Genomic DNA, 23,127 nt, shown 5'->3' with positions numbered 1-23,127 from the left:
CTTTTGGCTCGCTATTGGTTAGCATTTATGCCCATCAGAAAAGTTCAGTCGCTAAGTTTTCATTATTAGCTCTTGGCAAGTGTTCCCAAAACCGAGTCTAAAGAGCAACAATCCTAAATAATCAAATGGTTCATGGGTCGAGCTCACTGAGTTTGCTTCCCTGTTTGTATACCTCAGAATTGTCCTTAGTAGATGGAGCTTTCATAATCGTACTAACAGAAATTCAGTAAATAAAAGAAAGAGACACACCATTCAGTTTAATTTAAATTTATACAAGCACTGGGTTAAATACTTCAAAAGGAAACATAGACTAGAAAGGAAGATAATATAACTTTAGTAAACACAATTTCAACGTCTAGTAAAACGTAATGATCTCGGGAGAAAACCCTTCCGGGGTGCATTCCTCGTACGTTTAGTCTTGGGAGGATATCCTACCTACAACATTTATATTATATGAAATGAAACATATGAGTATTTGGATATGTATTTATATTTTTCACTGTTGAGAATCTTTTATATCATTATTAAGAAGAAAAAAACTTGCCTCGTCATAGTAGTTGGATATTTTATATTGCCTTTGCCGGTGAGGAAAGGCTTGAGTATGCGAAAGCATTCTCTTCTCCTGTTTGACAACGAGTAGAAAGAGTTAAAACAATCTATTTATTGATATAGAGGGGAGAGGGGAGAGGATGCGCGTACTTCCTGTGTATGATCTTTACTTGCGAGATGCTTATTGAAATCATCCAGGCTTTTGCAATCACATAAACACAATGTGCAACAAAACATTCCGGTAGAAGCTGCAACAACCCTTTCACTTTCACTGCACTTGTGAAGAATGTTTCTTTTTGTCTCTGAAACTGGGGAGGAACAAAAGAAGCTCAGCGTAATTAATTTGGTGGTAATGTAAGAGTAGAGAACGAACAAACCTGCAAGTAAGTTATCCCAGAGCCACTCAGCAGAAGTGACCAGGACAGGCATTTCAAAAGGCCTAACTGAATAAGCCAAAAAACAGTTGTAGTTACTCTCTTGTAGTTTCCGGCAAATAAGTGTTGAACGGTCCTTGCTGGAAGCGACTTCATCCGATATGATCATAATCGAAGCCGGAGCAGGATTATCTTTTGTCCATATCTCAAAATCTGTAATCATGCGACTGTAATGGACCCCTGTTTCAACAAAAGGAAATTAATAATTTCAGTTGAAAATTAATTAATCATTAATAATAATTATATAACAGCAGGGAGATGAGACTAACAGGGAAGGGTATGTGAAAAATCGACTCCAGTAGAAGAGAGCGCAAGAAGGTGGTGAACAGGTGTTTGTTTTTGGTCGGCAAAGGCAGTGATGGAGACAAGACCTGTGTAGCTTAGTTCCTTCAACGCTCTTTCTATACTTGGACGGACCCGACGAGCATCATACCCCTCGGGAATCGGACAGTCATTCATGTCCCACAACACATGTATTTTAGCTGTGGCGTTTTCAGGCGTGGCCGGGTAGTTCCTTGCCCACGCCTTCGTTACACATAACAGTTGTTTATCCGGAGGATTTATAGCCTCCTGCTCGACAAAGAGTTGTTGCTCAGATTATGAGACAAAAGAATTTGAGACAGACAGAGAGAGAGGATGCTTGCTTACTTCCATTCCATGTTTATAACTGGAGAGATGCTTCCTGAATTTCTTTAGGCTTTTGCAATCGAAATTGCACGATTTGCAATAAAACATGGCAGCAGATGATAATCCACACGTCACAAGTGGTGGTGTGCCTTCTTCTCCTAGTAATTGTTCCCAGCGCCAATTTGCATAATAGACGAGGAGTAAATCATCGCGACTCTTCATTGAATTAGCCTGAAAAAGGTCGTATCTAGTGCGCTGTTGTAGCCGGGCCAGATCCCACGAGAAGTCACCTTCCACCTGATCGGATATGATCATCATTGTAGCCGGAGGTGGATTTTGACCTCGCCATTCCACCATATCCCGATACATGACTGAGCGCGTGCTTTCTGTGTGAGTGGATCGATCAAAAAACATAAACGTGGGGCGGGGCGGGGGTTGTTATAATATAATAACATCAGAAAAAGACTAACCTACTATGGTATGTACAACAGCGACTCCAGTGGAAGAGAGCGCTAGAAGGTGGTGATCAGGGGTTTGTGTTTGGTTGCCATAGGCAGTGATGGAGACAGGACCAGTGTAGCCTATTTTTTCGAACGCCCTTTCCATACTTGGACGGACCCGACGAGCATCATACCCCTCCGGAATCGGACAGTCCTTCATGTCCCACCACACCTCTATTTTAGAGGTCTCCGCTGCATCGTTCCCCGACATCCGCATCGTTCTCGGGATCGCAACTGACTCACGACAGAGAGAGAGGGAGAGCCAATGTTGCTAGGGGTTTCATCTGTTTCTTTTTTTTTCTGTCAATTTTCACCAATCAAACCTGTATTTATTTATATATCCAGTAACTTTTCCGGTTAGGTTAAAATTCTTTTGATTTATTTTTGGTTTGGTTAAAAATTCTTTTGGTTTAATTTTGATTTGGTGAAGCATATAAACACACGGAAATTTGTATTTTTTTGATCGACAAAGAGACGTCTGAGACCTTGTATATGTTTTCACACCATATTAGGTGATGTTTGTTTGTTTAGTTTCTAGATTTTGGATTTTGATTTTTGATTTTTAATTTTGGTTTTTGAATTTAGATATTGGTTTTTGATTTTGCAGTAGATTTTAGTTTTTTTGAAAAACATGATTGGTGATTTTAGATTTTGGTTTTAGTTTTAGCTTTTAAAATAATAAAACGAAAATATATTTAAAGTAAAATATTTATCCTGGAATAGTAAAATATAATATATCATTATCAAAACACACATAAGCTTATTTAAAAATTAAAAAAAAAAAGCAAAAACAAAATAATATAATTCAATGTTTAAACATACACTTAAAATTTTAATTCTATGTTTAAACATAAATTTATACATATTATATATACATCTATACTCTATTTATCATTTTTATTTATTTTTCTTTTACTCATTCATAATATAGTAATATTTATAGTAAAAAAAAAAAAGAACTGAAAATCCATAGGACAAGTTATGATAAAAACCCATGAAAACCATGATTTTTTTTTGTTTACAAATAGATATTGTTTTTATTTAAATAGTTTCTCTGTATTTTTAATTGGTCATTTCTGTAGATATTACTTTATGAATGTACAACTATTTTAACAAAGAAAAAAAAAACTAAAACTAATGACAGTTTGCACAAAAAACCAAGAAAATATAAGGGGTGATTGGTTTGGCTGTATCAAATGACTTTAGTTTTAATTTTTATCTACGGCTCTAAAAGCCACCAATGGTGATTGGTAGTTGTTGTACGTGCTGTCTATAGCCCTATTTATTTCTACAACACCAAATTCAAAGCAATCAAGGGAGGTGATTGGTTGGGATGTAAAAAGTGACTTTACCTTTAATTTTCATCTACAACCTTAAATATTACCAATCATGCTTTATCTTGGTTTTTAAAGCTACAACCAAAAAAATTAAAGCTACAGCAAAAACACACAAAAAAATGGTTGTAAACATCTTATTTTCTAAAGCTCTATTTTTTTAGCTGTAGAAAATTTTAAAGCTACATCACTTAAAGCTAAATCAAAAATCCTACAGATAAAATGCTAAAATAAATTTTGTATAGTTACAACCCAACCAATCACCCCCAAGTTTTAATTTTTTTTTTTAAACCACAGCTCTTGAAATAACCTACAGATGTACAAGTTATATGCAGAGCCAAATATCCAAAGCAACTTTTTAGTGCTTTCCATAAAATTCTACAACAATAAAATCTAAAGCCACAACAAAAGGTGTACATATTTTTTTCTACACCAAAAAAATTAAAGTTACAGCCATTACCAATCGGACCCAATACTATGAGAGATTTAGGATAGATGATTTAGGAAATATATTTATTGAAATATGGAAGTTTCCATATTTTTTGTGATTTGCCTATAATATGTAATATATGTATATCAGAGCGCTGAAGAGAGTGTTCGCTTGACGAACCTATCACGAGTGACGAGTTTGAATGGAAGACGATGGCTACGCGGTGGATGGAAGAGCAATCTACGGCAGAATTTGCTTCTTGATTTCGCGATTCAACAAATATCGGCCGTAAACTTTTCACCTTCTCGGAAAGTGACGAAGAAGAAGAAGTTACTTTTGGGAGATGTGTAACTTCCGGATGACCACGCGTATTTTTAATTGGTTGGGTATGGAGCTCAAGCTTACCCTTGTACCCCACAATGGCATGGAGCTCAAGCTTACCAGTATAGCCCTCACGCCTGAGCTTATTCAGAATCATTCTATACACTCCAACCAAAGGATATGAAAGATTCTCGAAATCCCACCATGCTATGATGGGTCTACTCTTCAATTCATCGATCCAATCTTGTTCTTCCTTGATTAGTATCAGAGGCTCCCTCAATTTCTCCAGTTTCTTGAGCTTTTTTTACCTCTTCTTCTCAGCTTTCTTGATCTTTGAGGTAGGGCAGTAGATCTAGTGCTTGCTTGTGCGTCTTCTTCCTCTACACGCTTCCTCCATTTCGCTTCTTTCCTCTCCGTCTTACTCTTCACCCTCTCTTTCTGATTCTTCTTCTTGAGCGCCTACTTAGCATTCTTCTCCTCTTTGGAAAGGATTGGCTTCTCCTTCTTCTTCTTCTTCGAATTCTTTCCCATGGTTCGCAGATCAGAATCCTTCGCCGCTCAGAACTGAAACAAAAAATGCAAAAGAGTTACTTTACGTAAACAGTGACGGAGATTTGAAATTGAAGTCTATTACCTGACACGGCGGCCGAAACAAACGTCGAGGACTTCTCCGGCGGATCGCAACTGACTCGCGACAGAATGGGAGAGACGACGTGGCTAAGGGATTATTTATCTCTTTTAACTAAATGTAACTACAAATAGTAATAATATATAACTAGGTGATAACTCGCGCCCTACGTGGAGTGAGTAGATTTAGAGAGATTATTAATTTGAATTAATAGATATCATAAAGGTACATTGCATAAAAAGGGTAAATATTGTACAATAAAAGTATAGAAATAATTGTGCCGTTTCAATAACAAATTAATTCTGTTTTTTTTTACTTGTTTATATTTTAGTATATTTGTCGTATAGGTAGTGTAAAAGAGACAATAAGAGTTATACAAGTAAGCAAAAACTAATATACAATCATTTATGAAGTAGAGATATAACAAAACATAAGCAATAGAGTAATAAAATCCTTCATATACGAAATATAATAAAAACAATTAAAATTGAGAAAACATATGTGGTGAGTAGTGTCTTCAGAACTCTTCATTTGTAATCCTCATATGATCATTAAAAAAAGTGACAACCAATGAGAAAGCATTAATTTAGTGGTTGTGATTGCTTGAATGTAGTGGTAAAGTAGTTTTGAGAAGGAGACAATTGTGAGGAGATGTAGATATAAGGCATTCATATTATATGTGTAAGACACCACATATGTCTAGGATAAACTCGAAGCAATTAATAGTCACAATTTAAATCTTTTTATTCGAAATCGAGATCTGAATATTTTAATTGCCTTGTCTATAATACTACACTATTTTTTTTTTGTATTATAGGAAACAAACCGAGTATAAAAATTTGTAAATTAATCTTTGAAAGCAATCAGTGACAATCACTTGTCCTCTCACCAATTTGACTCGCTATAATTTTTAGTTTCCATATTATTGTATGATTCGATGTCTACTTTTAATCTATAATACCATAAAAAGTGTTTTATAAATTACGAATATAAACAAATTATAGTCATAATCGTATTTACATTCCTCATGAAACCGAAATTGAGGAAAAAACAATTAAAAATCACCTATTAATACGTGATTGATAGATGATTTGATGTAATTTATTTAAATTAAGCATATCCCTGGCATAACTAAGGGAATCACAATCATATTGCAGATTTTAACTATAACTTAGGTTGACATGACATAATTGACGTAGGAAGATCATCAATATCATTTGGGTTGTGACGCAAGTAAATCGTGATTGTTATTTCATATTTGATCTTTAGGAATATACATCAAACGAATAAATTCATCATACTTAACGTATGTCTAGAATTTATTTTTCATATAATTTGAATCAGAATTTTATAAAATAAACTTACATTTATTTGATGATTATATATATTGATCGTTTTGTTATGTATTTTGTATAATGATTTTAAGTTACAACATGTCAACTTGTGATTATCACATTTTATTTTATATAAGTTATATACGTAGGAAACCATATGATTCGACGTCTCTTATATAAGTGAGTTAACAATTACTATGTCGAACGCTATATTATTAATATACATGTAAATAATACATGGACAGTAATGATGCTGGATCGTTTGATGATATCAAGCCACTAAGTTTTATAATAATTTTTAAATAATATTTTGAGTTAGTCCATGTCAGCTTTAAAATTAGAAGTTGTATTTTTCATGCTCCTAAAACCATATGATAGACCTATTCAAATATCAGTGGTTCATTGATGAGTAATTCTAATTTGTATTGATTAATTTGCATTGATTAATAATCCGTGTAATATAACATGGAAAATAATAATGCGAAAACATTAATCGTAGACATTTTATTTTTGGTTAGTCAATAAAGAAGAAGCTTATAGCATATAAACTAATGACCAATGGCAGTTGTTGTAATTAGGCTAGTAAATTAAGGGTTTTTGAATATTGTTGGTGAGAGAGCTTGTGGTACTGACACGACGGAAATGACACTGTTGTAAATCACACATGAACTAAAAGTTATTTATCTCTAGTGCTCCTCAAATAATAAGAACTAGATTTCCACCAGTTGTGCGGGTATATATTTTTGCATTTATATATATAGATATTAGTTTTACATAATTATTATATATTTTTAATGTTACTCACATATTTAAATGTTTGTATAATTATGCCAAATATAATAATTTTATAGTTTTCATCTGTAAATTAAAATCATCACATATATATGTTGCTTATTATATATTTGTCCTATTGAATTTGCGTTTGATTACTAAACTAAATTTTTTAATGCATGAAATAACATATATGAAAACAATTTTGTATTTAATATATTATAATCATGATCCGTAATTCAAATCGCTAGATTTTTTTAGTAAGTTTTTAATGTTTATTAATTTTATAATAAATTACTGTATATTAAAAAGTTTAAGATAATTTAAATTTTTATACATGTATTATATAGTTTACTAATATTAACCCGTTCTACCAACATATTATTTTTTTAGCATAAATATTTTATATTTATGAAAATAAAATATGTTAACTAATCAATTTAAAATAATTTTATCATATTTTGTTCAATATATCGTTTTTATTTTAAAATGATAGATATTATCATAAAATTGATAAAATAGGATATAATTTTATTCTTTTAGTAACATTTCATTACTAATTACAAAATTAGTTGAAATATTTATATTCAATTTATGACAATTAAGATCTTATTATAATTTTTTTCAAGAAATTTGTTAGAATTTAAAAAAAAAATTAAAAAATTAAAAGATATAAAAGATATTATGATTAAAGTAGTTAAAAATATTATATATAATAGCATTAGTGATATACATTTAATATAAAATTTAAATGATGGTCCAAATAAAAATATCACTCATCAAAAAATCATGATTTTTATTTTATTAGAAAAAAAAATTGAAAAAATTAAAATAGAAATAAATATTTATTTCTAAATTTTTTTAAAAAAAATTATTAGTAAATGTATTTTGAAATTTATAAATTTCATTTTATTTAAATTTTCATTTATAAACCAAAACTATATTAAATTTTAATTTCTAATTATATTTTATGATAATTTAAATTAAAACTAACTAATTTTTGAAAGTAAATTTAAAAAGATCCTAAGAAGATTTTAAAAAGATTTTGTTAGAACATTTTAAATATATTCATTTGTATTTCAAATAAAAGATAAAGATATTAAAAAATATAATAATAAACTTATGTAAAATATGATATTTTATAGGAATGATCCAAATTAAAAAAATTACACATGAAAAAAAGTCATGAGTTCTGTTTTAATATATTAGAAGGGATTAAATTCAAAAAAAAAAAATTTATATTGTTTTTTTTACAAATCGTCTCTCTCTCAGTAGTATCACTATATATACATGAAGAATTCATGTCAGCTTGGCTCACACGCTTTCGCTTAAAACTCAAAAACCTCAACTTTCTCTCGCTTCTACATCCTCAAAAACAGAGTCTCTCCAACAAAGTTTCCTCCTTTTCTTTCTCTAATCTTCCATGGAGGATTCTAAAGAACCCAACCAACAGCAGCAGCTACAACCACCGCATGGGACGCTAACGGGCTCCTACAACCGCAACGCCGCCGCGTTAACCGGTCCCACCTCCACTTCTCAGGCCATGCACCAATGGCTATCCGTCGGGGATCTCTCGCAGCGTCAGCCTCAACAACCGCTCCGGCTCGACGGGTCGATGCAGTTCGGGAACGAGCAACTAGGAAGAGGACGACTGAGGAAGTATGCTTCTGATGTCATTGATCTTTCTCTGCGTCTTGGTTGTGGTGGAGGTGCAAGTGCTAACTCATCAGACCCACCACCTGTTAAACGGACCAGACGTCGTCCTCCTGGCCCCGTCAAGACCCAGCTCAACGCTTTAGGTACTCCATCGATCTTTCTTGAAACCCTTTTTTTTTTTAATCAAATCAAGATATATATATATATATATATCACTGCTTGCTTATAGGAGGAGCAGGAACACCGTTTATATCTGACATCATCGAGGTCGAAGCTGGAGAGGTAATGTGTTCAAATCTTTAGATCAGGACATAGCTGCTTGAACTTGTCTAGATTAATTTTTACTTGATTATCTTCCAATTAATTAAATACTCAGGACATAGCTGCAAAGATTGTGGCGTATACGCATCAAGCGGGACCACGCGAGGTCGTTATTATCTCAGCTTCAGGAGCTGTATCTAGTGCGCTGCTTAACAGTCCTAGTGGAGTTTTTAAGTTTGAGGTATAACATTTCATGTCCTTTGTGTAGTACTTGCTGGAATGTTTTATCTGTGATCTGTATTTTGCAGGGACAATATGAAATCGTTGCTATGTCAGGTTCTTTCTTGAATACTGAGAGTAATGGTACTGTGACCATAACTGGTGACTTGAGCGTGTCTCTGGCTAACCACAATGGCAAGATTGTTGGGGGTTTTGTTGCTGGAATGCTAGTTGCTGCGTCACTAGTCCAGGTTACTCCCTCCATTTCTCTAATCCTTTATAGTCGAGTTGGTTGATTCACGGAATCTTCAAGATACTGACTTTGGTTCGGGTGGTTTTTTTTTAATATAGGTCGGTGTTGGAAGCTTTGTACCAGAGAGAGTGGTTGAGAATAACCCCGAGGCAGCTTCAGCTTCAGCAACAGCCAGTGGTGGTGGACTAAATGATAGTAAATCTCCGCTGCATCAAGTTGGAAACTCTACGCCCCAACCACCTGACCAGATGTGCGATCTTCGCCTCTGGCCTGGCAGCAACCCTCAGTAAGCAAATGGTTCGTGGGTCCACCTCACTGGATTTACTTCTAGATCTGTTCCTTCTCTCCATCAGAATTGTCCATAAGTAGATTGATCTGTTAAGTAGGTTTGAGTTCATCTTTTTAGTTTCTTTCTTTTGATTGTGATATGATCCTATAATCAACGAATGATCCGGTTTATAGTTTCAAAATAGGTCTCAGTTCATTTTTTTAATATTTTTTCATATTGTACATTTTCTCTTGTTTTCAGTAAAGTTTTTGGTCAATACAAAAACAAAACAAAAAAACTATAATTTTCATCATCTGATCTGATTTTTACTTATTAACAATAGTTTATTTTTCGTTCTGATAACCAATACGCATTAATCAAAGGTCTAAAACACATGCAGTGTCCAAACGCAGTATTAAACCTTACTAACGAGGGTTGGCTTTTTAGTCCATATAGCTCCGGTTTCTGGTTAAGTTGTGGAGATTAAATAGCTCACTACACTCTTTACGGATCTTAACAAAATTGACATACAAAATTTTGGAATCCCTGGTCTTTTCATCACGTAGCCAATAAAATATATATGCTATGTGATTAGAAATTATGATATTTATTGTTACATGTGTGAGCTAAAATTTGAAAAACTTTTATATCTTTAATGAGAATGTTATGTATATATATAAATTGGGTGAAGGTTACTCGTAATGGATGTTCCTGTATTACTAAGGTAGAAGTGGCTTAATTTCAAGCAAACGTCACAAAAGACTCGTTCAATGCATGGTATTAATTAAGCAAACAAAACAAATACTCAAAACACACTTTCTATTTTTAGTAACCACAACTTCCACACACTCTCAGGCCACACACACATCTTCCACACATACTCTTCAAAAATAACTTTTCAACTAAAAACAATTAAACAAATAAATTTCCATGTCTTTATTTTTCTAGCTCGATTGTTTTTCTCGTGTATGAAAAATCTCACGGCGGAGATAATCCATCTCCAACCGCCATAATGCCGACAATTCCTTCACCTTTACCGCCACAAGAACATTACGTGACACCACCTCTCACAGTGATCTTCACCGTAGTCTTTCTAATATTCATCTTTGTCGGTTTCTTCACTCTCTATTTCTGCAAGTGTATTCTCGACACCATAATGCAAGCCTGGCATATACATCACAGTGGAGAAACAGAAGCAACCGACAATCCCCTCCAGCCACCTGAAGCTCCTCTGGTCAATCCTGGCCTAGACCTTAGAATCATAAATTCTTTTCCTACTTTTCCTTATTTCTCGGTTAAAGATCTCCGGGAAGAGAAGTATGGCCTCGAATGTGCCATTTGTCTACTTGAATTTGACGAAGATCACGTGCTACGTCTCTTGACAACTTGCTACCATGTGTTTCACCAAGAATGCATCGATCTTTGGTTCGAATCTCACAAAACTTGTCCTGTTTGTCGCCACGATCTTGATCCCCCTCCTCCCCCGGAAAACACCAGCAATGTTCTATCTAACGTCGATGAGATGATCATCAATGTAATTCAAGAAACCAGCTACGACGATGGCGATCAACATCATCATCATCAGACCACAACACCAATAGATACTGGGACGTCTTCAGGACAAAGCAGTTGCGTTAACAACGAAATATCGAGAAAAGAACAAACATTGCCAGAAACATTCTCGAGATCGCATTCTACGGGACATTCAATAGTGAGAAACAAACCAGAGGAAGAAGATAAGTATACATTAAGATTACCAGAGCATGTCAAGATTAAGGTTACAAGAGGACATAGCCAAACAAAGAGTTGTGTGACTTTTGCAGAACTTGTTAGAAGAAGTTATGATCATCGCCGGTTTGGTGAAGTCTCCAATCAAACGGTTGCTACACACTCGGGAGAGTAAAAGAACTTAAGAAATGATCAAAACCTTTTTTTTCTCTTACAAGATAGTTCTTTTATTTTCTTCTTGTTGTATTGATTATATACTTCTTTTAGGTAGAACATAAACTTGAGATGCTTTAGTGTTTTCAGTGATTTATTAAAAAAATCTATTCAGAGTTTCAATAATAAGAACAGACAATTTATAGTGTAAATGCTAAACCAAAATTGAGTGGCTGACCCTAGAGGAGAAAGTTTTTTTTTTTTGGACAACTCTCTAGAGAAGAAAGCTAAAATATAATAAAATAAAATAAAATTAGAGTTACATTTTGATCAAATGACATATATTGTACAACTCACGTCTGAACATATATTGTAGAATTTTTATACATTTTATAGCCTAAATTAAAAATTTAAATTCTATATGTATCGGTGAAGGTGAGGGACTCTTTCGGATTTGTATTAGTATCTTTGGTCGAAATAATCTCTTTATTAAAACTTGATTAAAAAAAAAATGTATACTTGACAAAAAAATTTTTTTTTTTAAATAGCATTTTTAATTTATTATCATAAAAATAACATTCAAGAAAAAGAAAAATGACTAAAACAGATTTTATTAAAATGTAAAAGGAAATTTTTTTTCAAATAGCTATTTTTAATCTTTTGTCACAAAAACAACATTCGAAAAAGAAAATGACCAAACTAATTCATTTTTTTGTCTATTGGTCATTTTTTTTCTTTGGAAGCTATTTTGTGAAAATAAACTAAAAAAATGTATCTTAGGAAATTTCTCAAATATAAATATACATTTATATCTTAAAGTTAACTAATCTAGACTTAATATAGAATTAAAAGGTTTTTAAGGTAAAATTTCAAATTAAAAAAAAATATATTAGAATTCAAATTAAAAGAGCTATTTTAGCTATTTTCTTTTTAATGCTATTTTGGTGACAAAAATTTAAAAATAACTATTTGATAAAATTGTTCTAAATGAATTCGGGGAGCTATTTGACAAATAAATAATTAACGGGGTTATCTCATTACAAACTTAGAAGTTGAAGACTGTTCTAGTAAAATCCATCTCAGATGCTGCGAAGGGTTTAGTTTTCGAAACTTCACATTTCTTTCTTCTCTTCCGATAATCATCTTCTTCGCCGAGATCCACATCTCAAAATTTCGAAACTTTCTCCATCTGCGAGCTACACTATCAAAACCCTTTACCCTCCAGCCTCCAATGTCACGAACCCACCTCCAAATCCCCCTCCTTCTTCCACCATTCCTCTATGTTTAATCCGAGTAGAGAATGGTTCTTGGGCTCGTCAAATTCACGGGACTATCAACGAGGCTCCTCAACATATGCGTTCACTCCCTCTGCAAGTTCCGTAAAATCGAGAAAGCCGAGACCTTGATCACAGACGGAATCAGACTAGGCGTTTCTCCCGATGTCGTCACTTACAACACGTTGATCACCGGGTACTGCCGTTTCGTCGGAATCGAGGAAGCTTACGCCGTCACTCGCCGCATGAGAGACGCGGGGATTAGACCCGATGTCGCCACGTATAACTCCTTAATCGCCGGAGCCGCGAGACGGCTGATGCTGGATCGTGTCCTCTACCTGTTCGACGAAATGCTCGAGTGGGGTTTGTACCCTGACTTGTGGAGTTACAACACTTTGATGTGTTGTTACTTCAAGCTAGGGAAGCAAGACGAAGCCTTTCGTGTTCTTTACAAGGATCTTCGCCTCGCGGGGCTTAGTCCTGGTCCCGATACTTACAATGTGCTGCTTGATGCTCTTTGCAAGTGTGGTTATGTAGACGATGCTCTTGAGATGTTTAGAGAGATGCAGAGTAGGTTTAAACCAGGGTTAATGACTTATAACATTCTTATCAACGGGCTTTGTAAAGCTAGGAGGGTGGGTACTGCGAAATGGATGTTGACAGAGCTTAAGAGGTCTGGTTACACTCCCAATGCAGTTACATACACTACGATACTGAAGCTGTATTTCAAGACTAGGAGGATTAGAAGAGGGCTTCAGTTGTTTCTAGAGATGAAAAGAGAAGGGTATACTTATGACGGGTACGCGTATTTCGCGGTTGTTAGTGCTTTGATTAAGACAGGGAGGACGAAAGAGGCGTTTGAGTATATGCAAGAGCTGGTTAGGAACGGTAGGAGACACGACATTGTTTCGTATAATACGTTGTTGAATCTGTATTTTAGAGACGGGGATTTGGACGCGGTGGATGATTTGTTGGGAGAGATAGAGAGGAAAGGAATGAAAGCTGATGAGTATACACACACGATCATAGTCAACGGTTTGTTGAGGACGGGACAGACGAGGAGAGCAGAGAATCATTTTGTAAGTATGGGAGATATGGGGATTGGGTTGAATCTCGTCACGTGTAACTGTTTGGTTGATGGGTTGTGTAAAGCGGGTCATGTGGATCGTGCGTTGAGATTGTTTGAGTCGATGGAAGTGAAAGATGAGTATACGTATACTTGTGTTGTGCATAACCTCTGTAAAGAAACGAGGTTTGTTTGTGCTTCCAAGCTGCTATTGTCGTGTTACAGTAAAGGAATCAAGATTCCCTCGTCGGCAAGACGAGCTGTTTTGTCGGGTTTAAGGATGTCAGGGTGTTATGGTGAAGCGAGAATTGCTAAAGCCAAAATGAAACTGCCTCAGGTTGGGAATTCCTGACGATCTTTACAGATAATGACACAAGTTTTGAAGTTAGAGTGTAATGTACTTGTTTTGTATCAATGAATGAAATGAAACAGAGTCTGAATCTTTTACATAGTCAGATTCTTAGCACAAGAAAGAGTAAAATCTTGGCTTTCTATGTGAAGAAAAGGATCTGTCTGCAGTGGGGTTGTGAGCTCCAGGAAGAAGTCTTTTTGCAAGGATCTGTTACCAGAAAGCTAAGGTATGATCAAGGAGACAATGAGATACCAAGTACGTTTAGACTGGCAAAAACTAAGGTTAAGGCAAGGTGGATTGATGAGAGGTTCACACAAAGGAGAAGCTACTTGGAAAGAAAAGTGGCGGGTCTTGTGAGTTGAGTAATCTGTGTTGAGATGGGAGCTCTAAGCACAGCAAAAGATCATTCTTAAATAAATTAATGGAAACTGACTTTTATTGGAAGATTCTTGAAACAGGTAGCCAATTACATTCCATTCCTTGATGCTACTTGTCACAGATTTACTTGCGGGTCAGAACAAAAGCTACACTTGAGAACTTTCAAGTAACATTCCACAGAAGTTCAAAGAAGAATTCTCATGTACTTTTATGCCTTGTTTTGACTTGTGAGATTATTATTGTACCTCTTTGTTTTATAAAAGAAACAAGATACACATCGTTTGGTAAAGGCCAATATGTGTAAAAAATATTTCCTCAATAGCTTCTATGTGTCCCTTGTAATCCCCTAAATAATTCTCAATAGCTTATATGTGTCCCTTATAACGTACTCAGAGGCCAGAGCACCAAAAATACCATAAAAATCTCTTGGTTTTCCATATAAATATCTAAGTCAAACTAATTTATACATTAAATTTTAGATAACTAGTATACATTATTCAAATTTATATGTTTTATATTTTAAAAAATATTAAGGTATATTGAGAATTTTGAATTTATTTGTATAATTTAAATGGATATTTGAATCCAATCTGAATCTAAACTGAAATTTATATATATTTTAATGGTGTTTTAAGTCACTAATTCTTTGATCAAAACAAAAGTCACTAATTCCAAAAATTCAAAATCTAAATAGATTCAAACCAAATACAAATGACTACCCGAATACCCATCTTTAATGTTTATTTATTAAAATAAAAAAGTTAATAAGTCTATTTTATTGTAATTTACCAAAATTTACTGTATTATATGTTTTGCTTTTTGTTATGTGCTATTACAGTATTTATTTTTATCATGTATTATTTTGTCACAGGTTTAACAAGGTTTGTGTACACCAGTAGAAACGTAAGATTTGATCAATTTGTCCATTTTTCATAGGTTAAGAGTTTTAGTTAGGTCCTCTCCTATTAGAGAAATGACATATATTCTTGTCTACTTTCTCTTATACTTATTCCAATTTCCAAATGGTTCCATTTCTCAAAAAAAAAAAAGGTTAAAAGAGAAAGCAAATTACACCTTCCCCACCAAATGCTTTCCAACACAATGCCCCATGAGAATTAATAGTTTAATACACACCATATGCCGTATACACACCATATGCCGTATAACGAATAGACTTCTATTATTTTTTAAAAAGTTGTATTTGTTATATTTAGAGTGGCATATAATTAGGAAATAGTGGCTCCATTTATTTAGATAAGGACCATACGTATTAGTCTATCTTTCTAATTAAGTTCAAACTCTTGCTGAGATGGATCGTTCAACCCAATAATTTCATACATTAGATAAAATGCCCGTCTGTTTCAGTATAATATTTTGACAGAAATTAGGTACACTATTAGGCATTTAAAACAAATAATTCTTGTAATTAACAGAAAAAAGCAGATTTAGAAGTATAGAAACGGACGAATATAAAGGTGATAAGTCTCATCATTGTTTATTTGTTATTCCAGATCCATATATGCACCTAACCAAACCACATTTACACCATGTGCACATAATGAAAACCAAAGCTATTTTTGTTTTATTCCCACTTTTACCCCCTTAAAAGCCCTATATTTCCCTTTCTACCCCTTTTGCATCACATAAAATATACAAAGCACATTACATATTCACAGACTTACCATTAGTAGAACAAAACCTATCTTTAAGGCCTTTGTTTTTTTGCTAGCCCAAGCAAATAAGAGACCAAAGCTTATGTATTAGCTATACATTTCTGTGTAGTAATCTTTGTCTCAAACTCTTTTGCTTCTTCTTTTTTTATCCCATTGGAGATCGGTGAGGGATGCCCTTTCTTCGCTTGGCGATTCTGCAACTACTAGATGCAGTAAGTGGAGGTGTTGATGGGCTGAAACAACCTGAATCCTCTGTCTCCATCAAAAGGTTCTTCCTTCCCTTTTCAAAGCCTCTAGATGATCCAGCAATCTTCAGTTCAAAAACATAGAAAATTAGAGTTTATCAGAGAATGATTATTGAGAAAGACCTAGAATGCTCAAGAAAAAGACGACCCTTATCAAAAGTTTTGATCTTTTCCTCGACAAGACTAAAGGACATGCTTGGGAAAGTTAGGTGAAACTGTAAACAAAAAATCAAAATTTGAAGATGACCCATTTCACAAAGTTTTCATTTTTTTTCCTTCGGCGGTTAAAAGGGGGTTGAATTTACCCAAAAATGTTAGGTGAAAGACGTGAAACTGTAAGAAATCCATTTAAATGCGAGGATGTTACTCGTTGATCTTCTGTTTTGAAACGTGTGAAGAGGGAAAACAAGCATAGACCCAATACCAAAGTTTCTTCCTTTTGACTTTAATACAAATGAAAAGTTGAAAACGTTGAAAATTAGTACCTTGCAGCCAAGAGAGCAGAAGCTGAAGCTATCATCAACGAGGCTACGATAGCAAACCTTGCAGGTATTGGTCACCCCTTTCCCTGGCCTAGGCTGAGGCCTCTCGTTCAAGAAGACGACTTTAGCACTATTGATCACATATGTTTGGATCCCTGATATATCAAGATGTTTCTGTATCTCATTCACCCTTATAACATCATGATAAGAAGATCTCCTTATCTGCCAAAAACCAATCAAAGACAGATTCAAAACCCAAAACATATCGAAATCTTAAGATGAATCTACTTTGAGTTATAGCAAGAACGGACCTGAATGGTGCGATGATCCTTGTGATGAGCAAGACAAAGAGAGCAAAGAGGGCCGTTGGTGCAGTCTAAGCAATACATATTGCATTCACTCTTATGAGAGTCTACATGAAACTTGCAGTGAGCAAAGAAATGCTCTTTAAGCAGAGGTTTCAGCCACGGTGGCCACCTGTTGTCTTCCTCCTCCGGTCCACCAGCTCCCTACACCAAAAAAAAACAAATTATTCAATTTTGATTATATATTTCAGAAACTAACATAACTATATGATAAAACCTGAAGAGAACATTTCCACATAGCTCTTAAACCACCATTAAACTTCATAAAATCCTCATTTCAAATTCTTTGATATTAGTCTTGTGTGATAAGTTTATAATCTGATTCTCTCTTTTTTTCTTTAGAAAAGGAATCATAATAAACCCAGGAATGTTCTAGATTCGTGCTCACTAGTGCACTGGATTCTTTAAGATAAAAGCAATGTTTAGGTACACGAAACAGAGCAAGAAACAGAGGACTTGGATGAAGAAGTTGAAACTTCTTCTAAAGGTGAATACTTTTCGCCATTTTCGATTTTGAATTTTCCAAATTGAAATCAAATTCACAAACCCAGAAAACACAACACATTTGGGGAACATATAGAAAAACCAAAACGAAAATTCAGAAACAGAGTATTGTATGAAGTACCATGATTCTTCTGTTCTTAGGCTTGAATTCGCGGATTGTGTTCTCTTGATCCTCTATTGCCATTGTCGTGAGAGAACCCAATTGCAGGAAGAGAGAAAGGAGCGTCTTTTTCTAGTAAAGCTTGGAGCTTTTTCGAGAGAGAAAGAAATGGGTTTTAGAGAGAGAGAAGTTTTCTTGCAGAGAAGGTTTAGAGAGAGAGAGAGAGACAGTCTCTCTCTTATCTTTGCAAAGTCGACCAACCGAACCACCTTCGCCTTTCCTTCTATTTTTCAATTATATTCAAAAACTATTATTCTGTAATTACTCCATATCTTTTGCGATATTCTCTTAAAACAATATTTGATCGGTTAGACTATAATTTTACTTTTACCACTTTTTATTAAACAGAAATATAAAAATAAAGATATTTAAATTGTTTTATTTCAATTTCCTAAACTTTGGTTGCAATAATTATATTTTGCTATGTATTTTTGTTTTCTAAAATATGTTTCTGTCACTATTGGACTTATCTTTAAATAGTCAGCATCCATTGTTTTATCTTACGTACTAGTAGTTAATATTTTTTACGTTACACAGCTTTTACAGCACAACATTATTAATGGGTTATACACTAAGAATTTTTGTTGGGTTATATACACTACGAAATATTTTTTATTTGGGAAAACCGAAAAGTTAGTTTTTCGTGTTAGATATTATAATAGCTAAGTGGACAAAACTATTGCTCCATTATTGTCGCTTGACATCTCATCTCTATCCTTTCTTTTACAATCCCATTGTATGTTCTTTTATTTCTTCTATCAGGTGGTCTCTCTAGTTGTCCCTCTTTCTCTTATTAATCTTTTTTAACAGGTTAAATACTAATCACTAAACCTTCAATCCAGATATAAAATATATTTTCTTATTAATTTTCTTCTAAGGAATCCTAAAGATAGATATATATTTTCTTATCAAATTAAAGATATACATATTTTGTTATGTCAGGTAATTTTTTTTGTTAAACTAGTGTAACCCATGCCTTTTTTTTAAAAAAAACAGTGCAACCCATCTTAATACATAACCAACAACAATATTTTGTCTCCAGAATTTATTTTTATATCAATGATGACATATATTAAGTTACGTACACAATGTTGTCAAACATGAAAATGGAGAAAAAGAGAAAAAGAAAACAGATTGTGAAGTAAAATCCTATAAAAGCACAAAATATTTTCGAATATAACCAGGAAAAATATCCATAAATTTGATTTGATTCATTATTTATTTCGATTCTAACCGAAAACTCCAGATATTCATAAGTTTAAACCAAAACAAATACTAATATGCAGTATCCGTAAGAAACAAAGCAACTAACAAATACTAATATTTTTAGAACAAATATCTGGTTCGATCCATATTATATGTACATATATTTAGAAAATTATATATCTTATATAAATATTATTTTTGTAGAAGTTTAACAATATTTTTTATTTATTAAAGTTATTATATCAGTCATTAGAATTTTAAAAAGTAAATTTTGTTTTTAATAAAATATTATTATTTAATGTTAATTTTGGATGTTTTTTATTTGTATGAATTGAGTCGGATATCCAGTTAAATCTCCAAAAAAAATTCAGATATCCGGAAAGCCGAATATTCGAATAGCGACGGATCGAATCGGATGGGATAATTGATAATCTAGACGAAACATATCGGATCATGAATACTCCTAAAAATCCGGATATTTGATCCATACCCACCAATATTTCCGAGATTATGTAGTTTCACTTAAGAGTTGTGATGGAAATGTATGTATGTGTGTGCACACGCGGATGCTTCGAATATTTGTGCATAAGAATGAGTTGGAACAAGTGCGAACTGCAGCACTTTACTTTGTTCTTATTATTGGTGTATATGTGTATATAATATCTAAGTAAATACTAGTAGATGATATCAATAATTAGATTCCATTGTTATAGCTTTTAAAGCGAGCAATAAGCGGAGACAAGCTCATGAATTGAACAATAATAACCTAATCCATCTGTACTTGTTTGTAAGTTTATTAATATAATTAATAGAGTGGAAATTAATGCAGAAATTTAGGTCGGGTGATTATATCATAACACACCCTTTTGTTTTATTAGTGCTTGAGTTTGGTTGTTGTTCCAATTTAATTAGGTAATTAAGCATAGCAAAGTCAGTACTAACTGGTCCAATATGCATCACTTAAAAAGGAAATTCCATTTTAAACACATGCCTTTTGATTATAAATAATCATAAGTATGCTGTACACAGTACACATAGCTAAATTTGTTTTATATAACCAAAAACTTTATTGAATTGCTGTCATGTCTAATCTGATAGGAAAGACTAGTTTTGATAATAAACCAATATGTTCCCTAAACGTAAATATCATATTTGAATTCAAAATTAGATGAATATTTTTATTTTCTCCTTTTACATAATGAATTAAAACACTTTTTGTTTTATATTGGTATCATGGTATGTTATCGTAAGATTAAACTCGTTGCATTGTTAATTATACAATATATTGGCCCGATGATAAATCATTGAATCTTATAGTATGTCTCTAATTTACGTATAGCCGTGCTTTGCGCATAAGGAATATTAGTATAATTTTTTTTAAACATACACTATTATCTATTTTGCATTTTTACATATTATAAATAATATATAATAAATAATAATTATATATTAAATAATTAAAAAGCAACTAACTATTACATATATATTTAAATTAACCGGAACACATAAATCAATTTAACGGATTCTAAAACATGTTATGAAGGAATCAAAAATATTTTACAAAGGGCTCGGAAACACTTTATATAGTGCTCTAAAACATATTTTGAAAGAGTTCAAATTTTCTTTTTAAAGGGTTCTGAATGCCTCATAAACATTTTTTGAAGAGCTTATAAATGTTTTCTAAAACTTAAGGGTTCAAATACTTTACTGAAGGATTCATAATTTTTCTCTCAAGAATAAATAGCCTGTTTTAGAATATTTCCGAGCCAATTCATAAACTGTTTTTGAGCCCTTCAGAAAATGTTGTTGAGCTCTTCATAAAACATGTTCCGAAGGAATCAAAAACATTTATGAATGGCTCACAAACATGGTATGTAGGGCTCTGAAACATGTTTTGAAAGAGTTCAAAATTTTTTTCTGAAGAAGTTCGTTCATAAACATTTTTTGAATTGCTCAGAAACATTTTTTGAAGAGTTCATATCCATTTTTGAGCCATTCAAAAACTTTTTACGCGGCCTTCATAACATTGTTCTGATCCTTATAGACACAGTTTTCAAAATTTCTTCAAAAACAAATTATTACCCTTCTAAAAACGGTCACCAAAGATTATAACTCTCTTTATGTAGAGTTCATAATCTCCAGACACGATTTTTAAATTCCTCATACACGATTTCTTAACATGTGGATTAGAAATCGTATCTGAAGAGTTTATAAACCATGTTTCAAGGCTTTTTAAATTCTTTATAAATGGTTTAAAACATTTTTAAGACATTTGATAAACGATTCCATAAGAAACGTTTAGAAATAGGTTATGAATGGTTCAACTCCCCTCTCCCTCCTCTCTCTTGGATGTTCTCAAATGATCTTGGTTTTGAAAATTTCTTAGCTTTATTATTTCTAAACATGTTTTAAAGGATTCAAAAATATGTTTAGAAAAGTTTAAAAAATATGTTCTGAGGATTTAGAAACACATTCTGAATGGCTCAGAAACACGTTCTGAATGGACACAAAACATGTTCAGAAGTGTCCAAAATATGTTTAGAAGAGCTCGGAAACATGTTTTGAAAGGCTTAGAAATATGTTCTGAATAGTTCAAAAACATTTTCTGAAAGGCTTGAAAACATTTTTTAATGCTTCAGAAACAGATTTTAAAACATGTTCTAAGTTCTGAAGCGATGGAAAACAGTTTATGCAAGGTCCGAAAACAAACAACTTTTAGAATTCCCCGACTGATGACTTACAATTCCTCGAGTGAGCTCGAGTGTCATCACTAGAGAAACTCTAATAAGTCGCTTTTCTAAATTATTAATATCGTTAGTGAATATGTCTCAATTCGCCTAGCCATATTAATATGTTAATATGGTCAGTAAGAATGTCAGTATTCGTCTGACCATATTTATATGTTAATATGGTCTATAAGAATGACTCGTCTGTAATCACTCGTTTTTCTCAATTTGTCTGACCATAATAATATATTAATATGATCAGTCAATATGTCAGTATTCGTAGGATTCATGTAAAATCATGTTTAAACATTTCATCACTCGAGTGTTATCGCTCGAAGAACTCCAATCACCATTTGTATTTCGTTATAACAAAAATTTAATCATCGATTTACAAATTTTTAAATGTGAGATTTTTAACAATTTTATTAATTTAAAGTCCTTTTTAAATTTAAAATATACTATATACAATTATTTTTAAAATTTTTGAATTATATGGTGAATATGATTGTTTAAATTATTTTAATAGTAAAAAATTAAACAAAAATGATGAAGGATATAAAAAATTGTTACTAAATTTTTGTTATTCAAAATTATTAATTGTAATATATATTTTATTCATATCAGGTAATTTCATAGCTTTTATTTAAAGAAAATATAAAATATTATTTTGTACATTACTAATTATGATTAGTTTAATAAAAATATAATATATGTTTAGATAGACCAAATTAATTTTAGTATTTTTAAAAAATATTTTAATGATGACACGTGTCATAGGTATAAAGTTATAATGTTTTTTTTAATATATAAGAGATGTATAAATATAGTTATCTAAAAGAATGACGACAAGAAAATAAATTAAGGGAAACATATTATAGGCATCGTATAAACGTCATATGATAACAACTACTTTTTATTCATTAGTCATGCCGGATGGTAGATGGAGAAAGATGCCAAATTGTATTTCGCAATAGAAAAGTTGGAGAATATTTGATAAAATCCATATATACAGAACTGAAATATTTAATAGTATGGATAATATCTGTAATAATTTTGAAAATGTTTGCAGTCATTTAAATAGGAACGCACAAGTCTTATTTACGTTTTAATGTCCATTGACTTTGAAAAAAGACGCCACTTGACTTCTCGATTTTGAAAAGCCCAATCCACACTATGTTCTTTCTTACTTTTCATAGATAATTTGTGTGTTTTTAATTAAAATACTAATTG

General features: G+C 32.7%; 5 protein-coding genes across 5 annotated transcripts; 3 read left to right on the top strand and 2 right to left on the bottom strand.

Moving 5' to 3' along the window:
* Positions 1-204: 204 nt before the first annotated feature.
* LOC106444390 lies at positions 205-2,612 on the bottom strand. The gene is made up of 7 exons (XM_013885867.3): positions 2,081-2,612; positions 1,632-1,996; positions 1,253-1,553; positions 927-1,163; positions 700-857; positions 545-622; positions 205-435 (listed from the first exon to the last, which is right to left on the bottom strand). Exons 1-7 carry the CDS (start codon positions 2,325-2,327, stop codon positions 349-351), a joined length of 1,473 nt encoding a protein of 490 aa, XP_013741321.2. The 5' UTR covers positions 2,328-2,612; the 3' UTR covers positions 205-348.
* Positions 2,613-8,128: 5,516 nt separating this feature from the next.
* On the top strand, positions 8,129-9,823 carry LOC106442530 (AT-hook motif nuclear-localized protein 13-like). The gene is made up of 5 exons (XM_013884207.3): positions 8,129-8,727; positions 8,814-8,866; positions 8,961-9,086; positions 9,154-9,315; positions 9,416-9,823. The coding sequence occupies exons 1-5, from the start codon at positions 8,352-8,354 to the stop codon at positions 9,605-9,607; spliced, it is 909 nt and encodes a 302-aa protein (XP_013739661.2). The 5' UTR covers positions 8,129-8,351; the 3' UTR covers positions 9,608-9,823.
* A 223-nt stretch (positions 9,824-10,046) lies between these two features.
* LOC106444391 (RING-H2 finger protein ATL29-like) lies at positions 10,047-11,565 on the top strand. The gene has a single exon (XM_013885868.3). The coding sequence runs from the start codon at positions 10,598-10,600 to the stop codon at positions 11,486-11,488; it is 891 nt and encodes a 296-aa protein (XP_013741322.2). The 5' UTR covers positions 10,047-10,597; the 3' UTR covers positions 11,489-11,565.
* Positions 11,566-12,461: 896 nt separating this feature from the next.
* On the top strand, positions 12,462-14,855 carry LOC106440207 (putative pentatricopeptide repeat-containing protein At4g17915). Its single transcript, XM_013881819.3, has one exon. The coding sequence runs from the start codon at positions 12,767-12,769 to the stop codon at positions 14,156-14,158; it is 1,392 nt and encodes a 463-aa protein (XP_013737273.2). The 5' UTR covers positions 12,462-12,766; the 3' UTR covers positions 14,159-14,855.
* A 1,133-nt stretch (positions 14,856-15,988) lies between these two features.
* On the bottom strand, positions 15,989-18,186 carry BNAA03G43440D (protein RGF1 INDUCIBLE TRANSCRIPTION FACTOR 1). The gene is made up of 4 exons (XM_048776837.1): positions 17,927-18,186; positions 17,248-17,445; positions 16,940-17,158; positions 15,989-16,519 (listed from the first exon to the last, which is right to left on the bottom strand). The coding sequence occupies exons 1-4, from the start codon at positions 17,987-17,989 to the stop codon at positions 16,355-16,357; spliced, it is 645 nt and encodes a 214-aa protein (XP_048632794.1). The 5' UTR covers positions 17,990-18,186; the 3' UTR covers positions 15,989-16,354.
* Positions 18,187-23,127: the final 4,941 nt, after the last annotated feature.

This window comes from Brassica napus, chromosome A3, assembly GCF_020379485.1.
Source record: "Brassica napus cultivar Da-Ae chromosome A3, Da-Ae, whole genome shotgun sequence".
Lineage (NCBI taxonomy): Eukaryota > Viridiplantae > Streptophyta > Magnoliopsida > Brassicales > Brassicaceae > Brassica > Brassica napus.
The sequence above is the reverse complement of the archived record's forward strand: the minus strand, read 5'-3'. Positions and strand labels throughout refer to the sequence as shown.